At 38.4% G+C, this 16,994-nt stretch overlaps 1 protein-coding gene across 2 annotated transcripts in view; it reads right to left on the bottom strand.

Moving 5' to 3' along the window:
- The window catches only part of EP300 (E1A binding protein p300), a 64,382-nt gene that overhangs the window by 23,537 nt on the left and 23,851 nt on the right, over positions 1 to 16,994 (bottom strand). The window contains exons 3-13 of one of the 2 annotated variants that reach the window (XM_068970264.1): positions 15,963 to 16,139; positions 14,430 to 14,691; positions 13,143 to 13,256; positions 12,008 to 12,253; positions 8,012 to 8,105; positions 7,311 to 7,448; positions 5,605 to 5,722; positions 4,782 to 4,953; positions 2,476 to 2,553; positions 1,930 to 2,039; positions 359 to 496 (exon numbers count right to left, since the gene is read on the bottom strand). In XM_068970264.1, the coding sequence (XP_068826365.1) occupies positions 359 to 496; positions 1,930 to 2,039; positions 2,476 to 2,553; positions 4,782 to 4,953; positions 5,605 to 5,722; positions 7,311 to 7,448; positions 8,012 to 8,105; positions 12,008 to 12,253; positions 13,143 to 13,256; positions 14,430 to 14,691; positions 15,963 to 16,139 (1,647 nt within the window). The remainder of the gene's footprint in view (positions 1 to 358; positions 497 to 1,929; positions 2,040 to 2,475; positions 2,554 to 4,781; positions 4,954 to 5,604; positions 5,723 to 7,310; positions 7,449 to 8,011; positions 8,106 to 12,007; positions 12,254 to 13,142; positions 13,257 to 14,429; positions 14,692 to 15,962; positions 16,140 to 16,994) is intronic. The other variant, XM_068970265.1, reaches the window with a different exon arrangement.

Below are 16,994 nucleotides of genomic sequence, written 5' to 3'. Positions count from 1 at the left end.
CAATCCAGGAGACCCAGGTTCAGTCCCTGGGTGGGAAAGATTCCCTGGATAAGGTGATGGCAACCCACTCCAGTATTCTTGGCTGGAAAATCCCAGACAGAGAAACCTGGTGGGATATAGTCTATGGGGTCACAAAGAATTGGACACAACTGAGCAAATAAACCACAATCACTTTTTTCTTACTTATTAACAAGGAATGCCACTGCTGCATCACACAGTCATCACTTCATGTTCAGAATACTATGTCTATAACTATTTTAATTAAAAGCTTAATTTTGCTGCCCTTTTCTGTAAAAACCTACATCAAGAGAAGCTTTAAGAATTGCACAAATTTAGAACAACCATCTGTGAGACATACTTGAGACACTGGTGCTTGACCGCCAGACGGAGCCAAAGGCATATTTGTTACATTCATTCCCTGTGTTGAGAATTGAGTCTGAGGAAGAAACTGGCTCTGGCTGGAAGGCTGCTGCATGCGAGGCCCGTAGCCCATAGGCTGTACACACACACACAAAACAAAACAAAACACAGAGCACCAAGTTGCTTCATTTTAGTTATTCTGCTAAAGCTGGAACCACCAATTAATTGCTCTGGCCCTGCTATGGGATGGTGGAGAAGAAAAAGAAGAAAGTGGCATGAGATCAGCAGACACTCATGCCAAGGTAACAGAGAACAGCCTCACTACTTAACCTAAAGCCCACTCTAAGGAATTTACACACACACATCTAGACCGGGGTACAGAGGTAACAGTCTTTATACACTGCCTGTTTTATAAGTGAGAAGAGCAAATCAGTTTCATGAGGTTTTTGCTTATGTAGGTATTATTAAAGCACAAGCTGTAAGACTCCATAGTGAGTAATTATGGATACCAAAGGCCCAAAACTTCATAATCTAAGAAAGGCATTTGTCTCATAGATTAAAATGAAAAATAAAACCCCTCATTAAACACAGCAGCTCAGAGGCGAGACAACTCCAAAAAGGCCCAATGACTGACAGTACTAACTCTGGGAGGTAGGCTAAGGGCTGGGGGCCAACATGGAAAGGTGGATGACAGGTTTAGAATCTGCGTAAGGAGCAATGAGATGCTCAGAGTCCCTCTTCTCCACTTGAGAACCAGACAACTGCCCCTCCACCACCCTTGACAGCTTCCTCCCTGGGCAGGCTCTGTGTTTGGGGAAGATAGGCATTACGGAAAAGAGAGGACTCTGCCAAAGTGTGCAGACTACTCAACACTGAGTGAGACTCTAGGCAGTGCTGGCTGGGTGCTGTTACAAGCTTTCTAGTACTGTGACTAGATATGAACAGTATTTGGAAGCAAATCTTTCTTTTAGTGTTTATTTTATATAAATTATAATCCAGAAAGTTCTTAACTGTACAGGATCCTATATACTTTAGACACATGCTTTTCCCAATTAAAGCTGTAAACAGCTTTCATGCTATCATATAAGTTCTGAAATTACCACTTATGAAGCATTCCAATTTACAGATGTACCATAATTTAACCATAATGAATCCCTTAATGTACATTCAGGCTATGGCCATTTTCTAAAACACATTATATAATATACCACCCTTAATATGAATTTTCTTCAAATTATATCCTTTCAGTATCTCAGGAATTATTTCTATAGGATAAATTTCTAAAAACAACAAATATAGGTAAAAAGAGGTAAGTGAAAATTAAGGACTTTAGTATTCACTGCCTAATTGTGGTATATGGTTTAGTTTTAATCATTTAATCAGATCTGTGTTAAGGGCTAAATACAACAAAATTCTACGCAAAACAAAAAAACCAAAAAACAAAAGCATTAAGAACTAACTGCATATAGTTAGCTGTTTAAGCAAGTGTTAGAATTTGTTGTCTCAGAGAAAAGGAACTTTAAAAAGGTCAAGTAAAGGCCAAAAAGATGACCCAGAAGTCAGACTTACCGGGTTAAGTGTTCCAGTTTGAGTTAACTGTACATGGTGCTGAAGAGGAGAGGTTTGCCGGGGTCCGATAGGGGGCTGAGGCATATTCATCTGGCCAAATTGATTCAAACCTGTAATCAGTACAAAATACTAAATCTGAACACCATGTGACTGGAGAATAAGAGAGCTCTTTACAATTCTATGTCATTTTATCAGGACAACTAAAGGAACCTGCTTCCAACTGTGAAAGAATCTCTGTTTCATTCCAAACAGCTACAGAAAGGCACTGTTAATTAATGTATGGTCTCAACCAAATTTGGATGGAATAAATCTCATCTTGGCTAGTTGTTTTTAAATGAATGCTTGATCGTTTGTATCTTTTGCTCCTAGACCTGCCAGCCAATCTGCTCTTCACCCTTCCTCCCTCCCTGGGCTCCTAGTCTCAAAGGCTTTCTGATTTCTCAAGTAGATAATCGTAATACCTGCTGCTGAGTGGCAGCAGGAATCAAGGTGACAATTTTAACCTTGTAATACACTAGGAATTCTGCTAAAAAACAAAAACCTTACCAGGCTGTGGAGTTACCCGAGGCATCATCTGGTTTGGCACATTGCCACGGATCATAGATGGATCAGGGAGGGGGCCATCTAAAGCAGAACAGAGAAATGGTTAGAAACGCACCTTTCAGCCAGCTGTTCCCGTTTAAGTAAGAGTAGCAACTTACAGAATTCAGTCTATCAAAAGAATAAAGGTTTGAACTAGAGAGGAATCTGAAGAAAATGCTTTTCTGCAATACAAGAAAATATCTCGAAATGATTTTAGTCCATTTCTTTATGAATCAGGGTGCTTTTGGTGTTGATAGGAAATAATGTAAGATCTTATATTCAAAAAGACTAACATCGGAGAAGGCAATGGCACCCCACTCCAGTACTCTTGCCTGGAAGAATCCCATGGACAGAGGGCCTGGTGGGCTGCAGTCCATGGGGTTGCCAAGAGTCGGAAACGACTGAGCGACTTCACTTTCACTTTTCATTTCCATGCATTGGAGAGGGAAATGGCAACCCACTCCATTGTTCTTGCCTGGAGAATCCCAGGGACGGAGGAGCCTGGTGGGCTGCTGTCTATGGGGTTGCACAGAGTCGGATACAACTGAAGCAACTTAGCAGCAGCAGTATTTAATATGCTGTCATTTGATTAAGCTTGATTATTTCACTGGTAAAAAGAATATCTCTATAGACAAGAGCCACGGATTTTGTCCAGTGACCAATTTTGATTGTGTACCCCCCGATAATGTGTTTTGATGTATACATGTCCACTGTGAACACTGACTTTAAATAATATACATATTATATTGCACTATATATCATGTACCTCTTAAATACAAAAATAGAAATAATTAAGAATGATTAAAATCTATATAGTCTAAAATCACTTTTTATGAAAGGTGGTTTGCTTCGTTTCCCTGGTTTGCTCACTAGTTATGTTTATGGTTAAAAAAAATTTTTGGATTCTTCTACAATTGATTTCTGTGTATGGGATAAGAGAGGGATTTCATTCTATAAACACGCACTTAGGGCTACTCAGTTCCACTAATATTTGTTCCTGCCTACACTAGAACCTGGAGAAGGCAATGGCACCCCACTCCAGTACTCCTGCCTGGAAAATCCCAGGAGCCTGGTAGGCTGCAGTCCATGAGGTCGCTAAGAGTCGCACACGACTGAGCGACTTCACTTTCACTTTTCACTTTCATGCATTGGAGGAGGAAATGGCAACCCACTCCAGTATTCTTGCCTGGAGAATCCTAGGGACAGGGGAGCCTGGTGGGGCTGCCGTCTATGGGGTCACACAGAGTTGGACACAACTGAAACGACTTAGCAGCAGCACACTAGAACCATTGTTTGTATTTTAAAATAAAGACCACAATTTAATACCTGACAAGCTTTAAACTTGGCTCAAATTTCTAAAGAAGTCAAGTAAATCGTACCACATTCAAATATCTCAAACTTAGCCACTTGTCTCTATGTTGTAGTTACTGCTCTAATTCAAACTATCAGCACTGAAGCAGCGTCCTCAACTCTAGTCTTGACTTTGTTTCTGAACAATCGTTTTACCTATCTACTCAGGAAAAAAAAAAAAACACCCAAACCCACACACCTGCAATTTTCCCTTGCTAGTGGGGCCTCAGTGCACGTTGCTCTCTCTGACAGAAATGCTGTTCTCAATTCTTTTCACCATCATGGTCCAATGAGAAAATGCATCCAGCACACCACAGTTAACACATGAGGCTGCTGAAAGCTCTCCACCTGACTCCTTCAAGACCTGTGGGGTATGAATTTCTCAGCCCATTCACCATCCACCAATGGCCTAAGAGTTGGTACCTGCTGGCTCAGTTGGCACTACTTATAGGTAGCCAGCTTTTCCTGACTCAAAAAATACCGGTTTTCCCCATCATAGCCGTTCACACATCATTTAAACAGTTCTTAGCCTATGAACATACCGGGTCAAGAAGAAAGTGTGACAAGGTAAGTAATCTGATACTGTTTAGGATGTATCGAAGCCAGTGAGGTGCTTGCCTGCTGAGTCTACATCAATTGGCTGCCTACCACATGCAAGTCAGTAAAAACCCATGGGCTATCAGCTCCTAGGTGTCACTATGTGGCACTAAAAATGAAGCCATATTGTTAAGACAAGTAGCAAGTCTAGGAATCTTCAATATACTGTTTACTGTTTTTACTAGAGAACGAACCAAGTTCTTTGAAAAGGCAATAGTCATTTGAAAGCTCTAGAATAGTAACATAAGCTAATGCAAATTAGTGAATTTGGTTAGAAACCATTTTATTTCAGCTTCTCCTAAAAATACATAAAAAGCACTTACTAGAAGTCATTCCTGGTTGTGGCTGCCCCATGTTGGGCCCTGTGTTCATAACTGGCACCATGCTCGCAGCACTTGGTAGCATGTTCTGTTTCTGCAGTCTAGTCCTTCGCTTTTCTTCTAGTTCCTTCTGAATCTTATAGATCTTCTCAGCTAGCAGGTGGTAGTATTCCGCCTTTTTGAATTTTGTTAAGTAGAGATGAGGAAAAATGATGAACTACCATCAGGTAACAGAAAAAATGAACTAAGAGCAAATATTCGCTTCATTTAAAAAAGGCAGAAATGAAAAGGGAAAGGAAGCATTCTAATCTACTTTCTTAGATCATTCCAAATATGAGCTCACATTTGAAATGATCAGTAAAAAATTGCTATATAATGATCCACATAGTAAGGCATGACTTCTCAAAGTACAATTCCCAACATGTGCAAAGAATATGCTACTTCTTAAAGAAGTGCGAATTTAAAGAAAGTTCAACTGATACAAAAATACTACTTGAGATGAAGATAGTAAGCAGCTGATTCACCACCATATTCCAATGAAAATAGCACAGAGCAGGGTAACAGCTCAACCACTGTTTAGCTGCCAGAAGGACAACCCAGATAAAGTGCCACATGAGTGCGCTGTATTAAGAGGAAAAATGTAAGATTCTTGACATACACTTTAAGAAAAGTGTTTTGTTATCGCAACTCCACAGTGCATTACAGGACAGAAAGGCTAAAGGGTGTCTTCTGAGGTATAGTGTTCTGTGTACGTGCAACAGAGGAACAAAAATAAACAACCAGAAGACGTCCACTTTTGCTTTAAATAGAAAAAACAGATGCTCACTCGATTGTTTGCCGATTCATACATGTCCCCTTCCACTTTCCGGGCATATGCAACTAGGTTTTCCATCCGTCGGTCTTTTAAAGCAGCAGGATCCGGAGTGGGAAATATGGCTTGAACACTAGGAATATAAAATCCTACCACTATTATATCACGTCAGCTTTTTTTTTCTCATCATAGAAACACACAGTATTTTAAATATTTTCCTGGTTAGTATTTTCTCATTTTTATACAATGAATACTTTGGGTAAAATTTTATTTTATTTTTTTTTTGGGGGGGGGTAAAATTTTAAAATAAGGCTTGAGATGTGTTCAAATATAAATTACCGACCAAGAGAAGTATCTGTATTAATCAAATCAAAGGGTTTTCCTGATCAGAATATAAGAAATAACTCCATAGAAATACTCTCTGGTCCCTATTACCCTAATGTAGGGGAAAAAACCACACCTGTGCTATCTGCATAAAGGGAAGTGAGAAAACCTGACCTCTCCTATAGCATCATGTAGCAAAAGCCTTAAGATTCTTCTACTCTCATACTCAGCTTAGTAAAATAAAACCTAATAATCTCTACAAAATCTTAAAAGATCAAAAACTTGAAGTGAAGGGAGCAAAAATGCAAAGAAAATTCTGCTAAATTCAATGTCTTTTACTCTCTAGCAATTTCCCAAAATGCTTGGCACTAACTTTCCTGAAGGCTGACAAATGTGATTTCAGCTACGAATTTTATCACCTGGACAACTCATGGTCAGCTGTGTGTTACACCTGAAGGAACCAGGTGGAGAAGAAATAAATGGAAATCCGAGTTAGTAAAAAGTTCTCAAGCATATATTATTAACATCAAGTCAGATAATCAATCCCAAATACCCTATTGTTTCTATTAAGTTTCTAAACAATTTGATCACAAGGTAAGTTTGTTTTGGTTATTCCTTATTAATTCATTGTATTAAAAATAATCTCAGTTTTCTCTTTGTGTCAAATTCCATTTCTGGTGCTATCATTTGAGAATTCCTAAATGAACCTCAAGTATAACTGATGAGCTAATGTAACATAAAAATAAACTAAGAAGCTAAGACAGACTACCTGGTTTCAAGGTAATAAAAAAAAAACTGGATGAAGTGGAGATCCCTCTGCTCTATTTTTAGGGTATTGGGTATATTACATTTTACCATTCTATATGCCTTACGCCTCTTTCAACCAACAAGACAGTGTTTGTGAGGCAGTGTGCCTGGCATACATTAACTTCACAAAAAAACAGTGCACAGGTATTTCACAAGTAATTGCTATGTACACATTAGAAGACCAGAAGACCACAGAGGCCACCCAAACAGATTCAATTTGTCAAGATAATAAAAATTTTACCAAGGATAACAGAAGGCTGTGTTGCCACTACTATTCTAATGATCTAAGTTAAAACCTAGTTTTTCTTTTAAAATATGAGCTTTATAAAGGAAATGATTATTAAAATGAATAATCTTTAATATATATTGATTATTGTCACTAGACAGAATCCTCACACATGGTTAAAAGCTAAAAGACACCTAAGAAATGATGGAGAAAAAGTTGAGAAGCAGAGAACAGGAAGCAGGAAAGCCACAGGAGAAGTATCAGCAGCAACCAGGCTATAGAAAAATCAGTAATTTCTCGTGTTTAAGTGCCTGGCAGATTGACCTTGTAACTCCTTATGAATAAGACATGCCAACAAGCTTACAGTTTGTGGACAAGATGATTTCGAAGATCCTGAGTAATATCTTCATGCCATTGCTTCCGAATTCCAGTACTGGATGGTTGAGCTGCTGTTGGCATAGGACCCAGAGAGGCCACACTGCCATTGTCACTCATCATTGGGCTTTAAAGAGGAGTGAAACGGTTTTAGCAAAGAAGGGTAGGAGAAAGAGGCTCTCATTTAAGTAGAGCTAACAGTGATGACTGCAATAGGGCCAATACACTATGACAGGTCTATTTACACATAAATCTGGGGGAAATGGTATGTATGTATTTGTATTTGTGAGGGGAAACAAAACACGCAACATTTCACTGTGTGGAGGGGTGGCTGATATCTTATGTTTAAAAGACACAAGATATCTTGTGTTAGAAGATTAAGCCATCATTTTGACACAGCTTACCCAGGAATCCACTGGGCAATGGACTAATTGCTAGCATTGGGATAAAGCAAACTTGCTTTTTAAGTAGCTGCATTTGTTAACTTCCTATTGTATTTGTAAAGGTGTCAATTACTCCAAATAATTGACATAATTTCTAAAGAGGTTATACAGAGCCTAAAGAAAACACAACATTTGTTATCATTCATCAAGGATATTATGAAATCAAGTAAACTTAAAAACCTCAAATACGGAGCTCTAACAAGTATCTGAAATCTGACAAAGGGCACAAGCCAAGATTAAAACTTACTTTTGAGAATTTATGGCTGAATGCAACATCGAGTCAGAAAGAAGATTCGACGGTTGAACCCCTACACCTCCATTTACTCCCATAGGACTAGCACCTACGTCAAAACAAAAAGCAAGAGACGGTATTTTAAATACCAAAAAATGATAACAAAAACAAAAATTAAGGATAAAAAGAAAGGAAGAGGGAAAACTATGAAAATACTAGAATAAAACATTACAAGAATTTTTTGTCCTTTCAAAAGACCCAAAACAGAAGTTTTAAGGATATTTAGAAATGTAAAAGTAATTAGTAATAAGTAAAATAATCACCATAAACCAAGTCAAGAGACAGATGACAAATCTGGGGGGGAAGATGATAATATATGATAATTACTTGCAATATAATCAGCAACACATATATAAAGGCTACTACACAAAGTACCTTTATAGCATAATAAGAAAAACATGAACAAGAGGAAAAAATTTACATTAAAAAAGAAATACAATAGCTTAAAAAACATACATGAAAAACAATTTTTTTTTCATGTATGAAATTCCAAAAACTTTTTTTGGGGGGGGCCACTGGGCTTGTGGAATTTTAGTGGCTTGTTGGGGACCTTAGTTCCCTGAACCAGGGGTTGAACCTGTGCCTCCTGCAGCTGAAGCATGGAGTCCTAATCACTATACCATCAGGGAATTCCTATGAATTCCCTTAAAGTTTGACAATATAAAATGTTGAGAAAAGTTTGGGAAAAGAAGCATTTACTATGAAACTTCATAGGTGTGTAAACTGATCCACTCTTGGGAAAGCTATCTGGTAACTGTTAAACAAATGAAAAAAAAAATGTACACACATTTTTACCAACTTAGATTTCCACTTGCTATTCCATCTTACAGCTATACTCACATATGTATGGATAAAGATAAGAGTGATACAACGGAGTATTACTCAGCTGTTAAAAAGAATACATTTGAATCAGTTCTGATGAGATGGATGAAACTGGAGCCGATTATACAGGGTGAAGTAAGCCAGAAAGAAAAACACCAATACAGTATACTAACACATATATATGGAATTTAGAAAGATGGCAATGACGACCCTGTAAGACAGCAAAAAAGACAAAGATGTGTATAACGAACTTTTGGACTCAAGAGGGAGAGGGAGAGGGTGGGATGATTTGGGAGAATGGTATTGTAACGTGTATACTATCATGTAAGAACCGAATCGCCAGTCTATGTCCGACGCAGGATACAGCATGCTTGGGGCTGGTGCACGGTGATGACCCAGAGAGATGTCATGGGGAGGGAGGTGGGAGGGGGGTTCATGTTTGGGAACGCATGTACACCTGTGATGGATTCATGTCAATGTATGGCAAAACCAATACAGTAAAGTAAAATAAAGTAAAAATAAAAATTTTAAAAAAAGAAAAAAAAAGATAAGAGTGATGGTGTCAAAAGGAGCAAAAAACTAGAACTTCAATTGTTTAGGGAACCGAACTTAAAACATGCACATACTTTCATAAGCACCATCTATATAAGAACATAGGCAACCTAAAGATGATGATCCCCAGGGAGGGGAACGAAAGACAGTATTTGCATTACACATTTTAAATGGACTACTCCTTCAAACTGGCTTGGATAGCTCTATGTATTCCTATTACTTGTTTAATTAATGATTTAATGAATATTACTTCTTTAAAACAAAGAAAACCATCAATGGCAGTATTTATACTAAACCAGATTTTCATGTGGTTAAAATTTTTTGATTAACCATTTTATTAATATATCCTTCAAGATATTTAGTTAAAAATAAGAAAACAAAACTCCTCCCTAAAATGCAAATAATTGACTGGATTTCTCAACAGTGTCTAATAAAAATCCTACTGCCTTCTTTCACCACACTTCCCAAATGGTTAGGCAGAACTCTCCTAACAGCATCAAGGCAGGCTCTGAAATGCTGTTGCTGGTAGTGGCTTATCTGTCACTATGAAATATTCATTTTTAAGAGAATTACACATCCTTAACACAGATTTGTTTCACTGGTGGCAACAGTAATGAAGGTAAAGAAAAAAGTGATTATACTATTACCAATTTGCTTATTTTACTGCCTTCTGATGGCATATAAAAAAAGATATCGACAATCCCTCCAAAGTATCCAGGTTCATTTAATCTTTGGCACTGATTGCAAGTAATGGCTCAATCTAACTTGAGAAAGACACCTTTACACAGATTTGTATTTAAGACCCTAAGAGTGAGCATTCACTTGAGATACAAAAATGTAGGAATAAAAACACGACTGGCACTGACAGAGTAAGTCAGAAAGAAAAAAAAATGAACAAAAGAAAAATTCAAAGCACCTAATAACAAGAAGAAAACACGTAATATTTTAAGCCCTAGGGAGAATCTTAAGCCTTAGGAGAGAACCTACATTTTTTTCTAAGCCCCGACAAAATCTTTATACATTAAGTGAATCCAACAGTAATCAGAAGATTAAGAATGTGGTTAAACAGGGTCATGGGGGCCTTACAGTAAAAAGTTCTAATGCAGAGTTCCAGGAGTGGCTCCCTCCTGGCCCTCTCTGCTACAGAATTTGTATTACCTGAAATATGCAGTAGAGATCCTGCTGTTTTGTCTATTTGTTCACTTACCTGCTCATCCACACTAGAGATGTCTCAAAAGTAGGGACAACCAATTACTGAGCCCCTGCGCCACAACTACTGAGCTTGCAAGCCTGTGCTTTGTGACAAAGAGAAGTCACTGCAAGAAGCCCGCCCACCACAACGAAGAGTAGCCCCTACTTGCTGCAACTAAAGGAAATCTACATACAGCAATGAAGACTGAGTGCAACGCCCCCACCCCCAAAACAGTAGAAGAGATCAAAATTTAAAAAAAAGACTCAGAAAGGTAAAAGAAATCCAATTGCAAATAAATTAAACTCCTCTCTCAATAACTCTTTAACAGGTTAGCATTCCTTGCTATAAGAGAGTGTATACTTTCTTAAGTTAAAATAAAAATCAACAAGATTTATATTTTTATGAGTAGTGTGCCCAACTCTGCTTTCTCATTTAGAATCAAACAACAATGTGCAAAAACTAAAGCCTATTGCACCTATCAATAGAACAGCAAAAATGAGTTTCACAGAAAAAAGCATGGTAGATTACTTCAAATCAGACTGCTGTCTAGTTACAGAGAACTTCATCACCAAGAACGGTTTTAGAGTAAGAAGCAAAGTATTAAGGCATGGGTTTACCAAAACTGCTTTATAGATGTTTAACTGCTTGACAGTAAAGAGAGTCTTAGGGCCGATCTCTTTCCCCATATAATTACAGAATAAAAACCACCCTCAAATTAGGGTATAAGAACACAGCTCGCTCTTCCCTTCCCTCTGTTCTATAATAGAGAGAGGTTAGGCAAACAAGTGTATCTGATAAACTATTTTGAAGGCAAATCACTCCAGCTACCAGATACACTGCAATCTATATAAACATAATCAAACACCTCAAACCAAAAGAAAACTTCCAGCCCAAACACAACCATTTCTTTCTATACTTTAAAATATCAAAAAACTTGGAAACTTAAATGTCCACCTGTAACAAGACTGTTCTATACAACAAAATACTATAGAAACATCAAAAAGGATACATTAGGTACAGAAACAGAAAGATGTTCACACTGTACTAAGAAACAGTCTGTTAAAACTCATGGGATCCCATTCCTAGAAACAGAAACTAATATATGTACAACAAGATTAAGAAGGATATACATCAATAGCTGTTGTCTCTGGTATATGGATTACAAGGTGATTTTTACACTATAATCTTTTAAAAGTTAATTCAAAAACTTATTCACATAACAACAAAAAAGATGGGGAGATGGGGGAGCAAACAGAGACGGAGTAAAAGAGACATACGCATACACGTAGACTAAAATGAACCAAGGAGCTACCCTTGCACGTTACACGGCAATCACACACACAGCTGGTGTCACCTCTGTCATGACGAGGAGGACACAGACTTACTCATGTTGCTCATGGGCCGCATCCCTTGGGGAGACTGCCCAGACTGCTGGTTCTGCGGATTCTTCGCTTGCACCTGGGGCTGGGTCGGCATCTGATTTACTTGATAGGGCAGTCCAAGGGCTGCATAGGCTCTTTCTATAGAGCTGGGATCAATCTGACTGACAGTGCTTAGGCTGGGAGTGGACTGCTGACCCACCCCTAGAGAGCTAGTATTGCCAAGTCCAACTGGTGCTCCAGTCAAAATTGCTAGGGAAAACAGAAGAGAGAGTATTACAACATTAAAGATGCTGAGACAGGAAATACTATCATGTCTGAGTTTTAAACACAAAAATACTGTTGTGTGATTATCAAATACATGCACCTTGTTTCCCATTATTTCCTTAAATTTCTAAGCATAGAACTGATTGGTCAAAGGGCATCACTGGCATGAAAAACTTTTGATCCAAAATACCCAAAAGCCTCCCCACAAGCTGTATCAATGTTCCCACCAAGAATACACAACAGCCTGACAGGAAAGAAATGGTATTTTATTACTTAATTTAATAGGGAACTTTTGGGTATTTCCTCCTTCTAGTGAACTATTTCCTAGTCCTAATTCTCTACTAGGATATCTATGATTTATTTACTAATTTATGGAATTGCATTCCTTTTAAAAATATGCTATATGCAGTTCCAAATTTATCTTTCAATCCTAAATGCTACCTTTCAATCCTAAATCCTAAATTCAGGATTTAAATTTTTAAATCCTAAATGAGACGTGGTGGCTGCACTTTCTACTTTTGATACTTTTTTTTCTCTAAGAAAAGCTCATCACTCCCAGGCTTCTAAAAATAACCTCAAACTTTTCTTTAACATTAATTTCAAATTATCTAAATATTAGGATCACAGGTAGAGAAGAAGAAGAATCTGCCCAATGTCAAAGCAATGATCTTTCTGGATCTTATTTTAAGTAATAAATACTTCAGTTCTAACCTATCATCATGAAGTCTGTGATAAGTGGAAATAATCTAGGATGGCAGCACTGGCAGTCACAGCAACTTCATACAATCAAGAAGCACATTAAATCTCACCTAACTGCACTGGTGAAGAGTCTAAGAATACTTTGATATAAGTTTCCAAAGATTTCATCACTTACACTGTTGATTTCTCTTATCTCCAGCATTTTTAAGGGGTAGACACACAGGACAATCATGCCTTGTACAATTCTTCCAGTGTGAAATGATTTGTCGAGAAGATGCACAGTGTGCCACTAATAAGAAAAGTGATTTTTTACATTAGTATTAGCTAACTTATCAACCATATAATGAGTGCTACAAATGTTATTAATGCATCTTCCTAACACCCCCTAAAGGGTAGTTATTAATCCTTGTATTTTATAGTTGAGAAAATAGGCAAAAATTGGTTAAGTAATTTGAACGAAGTCACACAGCACCCAAAGTGGGATTCAAACTCAAGCAGTCTGATTTCCAGAGCCTCTATTTTTGACCACAACACTGTGTGAGAAAAACAGATTTAAAAAATAGATTTCTCTTTAAAAAATAAAAGGGTACAGGGCTTCCCTGGCGGCTCAGTGGATAGGAATCTGCCTGCCAATGCAAGGGTACCCTGGTCCAGGAAGACTCCACACGCCACAGAGCAACTAAGCCTGTGGGCCACAACTTCTGAGCCCTCGAGCTCGAGGCCCCGAGAGCTGCAACTGGTGAAGCCTGAGCTCCTGGAGCCTGTGCTCTGCAACAAGAGAAGCCGCCACCAGGAGGAGCCCCCGCGGCCTGCATGCAGCAATGAAGAGCCAGGGCAGCCTTCCCCACAAAAAAGGGTACAAACGAACTTATTTACAAAACAGAAACAGAATCAGAGGTGTAAAAAAAACTTCTAGTTACTGGGCAGGGGAGGTGGAAAAATTGGGAGATTGGGAAGGACATATATATACTACTATACTCTATAAAACAGATAACTAGTAAGAATCTACTATCTAGCACAGGAAACTTTACTCAATACTTGACTTACATGTGAAAAGAATAGAGAGTGGATATATTAATATGTATAATATTCACTTTGCTGTACAGCAGAAACAGACACACATCGTAAAGCAACTATGCTCCAATAAAAAATACAGATTCCTAATGGCTCTATAATTATATTAAGATGGGTAATATTCTTTTTAGTGTTTGCCTACATGACAGCAAACTCTCAATATTTAAAGCTATGCTGGGGCAAATAAAAGTTCCTTGCAAAAGAGAAGTCTCTAAAACTTCCTCTATTACCATATCTCTAGATACTCACTCACCAAATGATACTGAATTTTATCATAACATAGAGTAAGGTATTATCAGTAAGGAATCTCAGGAGAGAGAAAATGTGATCAGCTCTAACTATAAATAAATATTGACTGCGAAGCATAAAAACCTCTGAGCCCACTCACCTTGGCAGGACTTGCCCGACTGGCAGTGTGTCATGTGGTTAAGGACGTTCTTCATGGTTCGACAGTGGGGAAGGTTGCACTGCCTCACCTCCCCGTTGGCCTGCTCCCTGCGCTGGCACTTGTGAGCGTGCAGGAGGAGGACAAGCTGCTGCTGGATGAGCTTGCGCTTCTCCGGATCAGCCGTATGTGCCCCAGAACCCATCCCCTGGGCCACCGGAGCCACCAGGCCTGGCTGCTGGACCTGTGGGGCCTGCTGCTGGCCCTAAGGGATACAACAGTAAAGACACATTCAACGTTAGGTGTCACTGGGTGCTACCTACTGAATAAATACGGACCTGGAGATTTTCAATGAAAACCTTTAACGACATGTCATCTACCAGGTGCCAGACCCAATTTTTTAACACAGGGGATTCTAAGATAAATAAATGATGGCTTTTGCCATCAAGAAGCTTAATTTAACAAGAAAATAAATTACTATTACTGTATTAACAAGTAATATAATCCAAGGATGTGTAACATACAGAGAGTAAAAGAAAGAGAAGGACATGGTAAAGTCCAATGCAAGGGGGTAAATAAAGGAATTTGTTGTGAAGGGCATGTTCAAGTTAGGTCTTGAAGTAGTGAAGAGCTTCTCAGGAGACCTGGCAGGGGCCTTTCAGGTGGGTGAAAAACTAGTTTTTGTAAACTCTGGACAAAATTCGTTTTTTCCTATAGAAAAGTAGACATTTCTGGAGACTAAGAAACGTGTTAATCTTTTGTCTCCAGTACTTAGCAGAGCATCTGAAATACAGGCATTCAGTGACTATGGGACATAAAGCAAAAAACCTAAAATATCTGAAAAGGAAATAAAATTTCTATAGTACAGTTTTTGAAGATGAACATGGACTATTTGACACATTTACAACTAGAGATAGTTTTACTTTAGAAAAACAACACTGTTAGAAGAGTTGGAGATTTTTCCATAACAACAGTCACTGTTAAAAATAATGTGTAACTTTGGGAGGGAGGGAAGTTACTTCTAACAGTACCAGATATAAATCAATAGATATCCAGATGACTGACCGAAGAGGAAAATGGTTCCACTTTCTTATCCTATAGAAAGAATTGCGTATACAAGGAGTTGAATATGGCAGGACCCCAAAACTTTCATTGTGGCAGCCCCATTTACTTGTTTGGACTAACACCCTTACTGGTGTTAGTTTTTTTACCCAAGTAAAAAAACACCATGTGAAATGGAAGGCAGGCATAAGCTTCCTTGATCACAGGGACCATCCCATTACAACCCTGTTCTGCTTTACAGCAGAATAGAAAACATAAAAGTTTAACAGAATTCTTAAAAAAAAAAAAAATCTTTTGGCTGCACAAAGCATGCATGGCATGTGGAATCTTAGTTCCCCAGCCAGGGATGGAACCCACGCCCCCTGCATCGGAGGCACAGAGTCTTAACCACGGGACCACCAGGGAAGTCCCAAACACATTTCTTTTGCTCAAGTGTCAGATGGAAAACAAATCTGCAGATAGATTACTACCCACCATATTGGGCATTCCTCCACCAGGAACTGCCTTTTTGTCCATTGCAAATGGAGATAAGCTATTTGGTAGTACAGACTTTGTCGGAATCTGGAGACCAAGGCCACTGGCTCCTATCTGCTGTCCAGAATTCTGAGTGTATGGTGAACCGTAAGGATTAGGGTTGTTCATCATTCCCATCTGAGAAGAAGAAACAGAAAAGAAATCACATCTTATTCCCCACACTAACAGGACATACTATTTCCTTTCCTTTTCCGCTTCCTAATTTACAAAGACAGTTTAAAAAGAAATTCTCCATATATAAAAAGACTAGGGGCCTGAGGTACAGTAAATTTAGAGGTATTTCCTGTAAATATGAGATGTTACTAAAAATTTGTCTTCATTTAGCTACACCTACTAAGCAGGTTCTGCCATTCATCTCCACTTTCAATGTACTAAATCATTTTCATTTAAATTCAATTCAACTCAATAAACTATCTAATCCTTAAATATATTAGAGAACTTGATATATCAAAGCATTTGAATGCTTATTCCAGCATTAAAATAAAAAAAAAAGGGAGGGGACTTCCCTTATTGTCCAGTGGTTAAGACTCTGCTTCCAGTGTAGGGGGCCTGGGTTTGAAGTCAGGGAACTACGATCCCAAATGCTGTGTGGAGCAGCTGGGTTAAAAAAACAAACAAATACCAAAACAAGGTAGAAAACTGGTAGTTTGTGGGATATGTCTTTTTTTAAATTCAGGGACACAGCAGAACAGTGATTTAAAATTTTTTTGAATCTGAATTATCTAGATACAGCGTGTAAACTTTAAAGCCTGCATTTCTTGGTATCTTACACCTAGCTGCTTTATTAAATTGCCTCCTTGGCTCATAAAGCAATCTGAGTGTATTTGCAATCCCTATGTACTTTAAAAAGGAAGTTTGGGGAGTTCCCTGGCAGTCCAGTGGTTAGGAATCTGCACCTCCAGTGCAGGGGACACAGGTTGGATCCCTGGTCGAAGAACTAAGATCCCATATGCCGCAGAGCATGGCTTAAAA

This window comes from Capricornis sumatraensis, chromosome 4, assembly GCF_032405125.1.
Source record: "Capricornis sumatraensis isolate serow.1 chromosome 4, serow.2, whole genome shotgun sequence".
NCBI lineage: Eukaryota > Metazoa > Chordata > Mammalia > Artiodactyla > Bovidae > Capricornis > Capricornis sumatraensis.
Note: the sequence above shows the minus strand (reverse complement) of the source record. Positions and strands in the feature narration are given on the sequence as shown.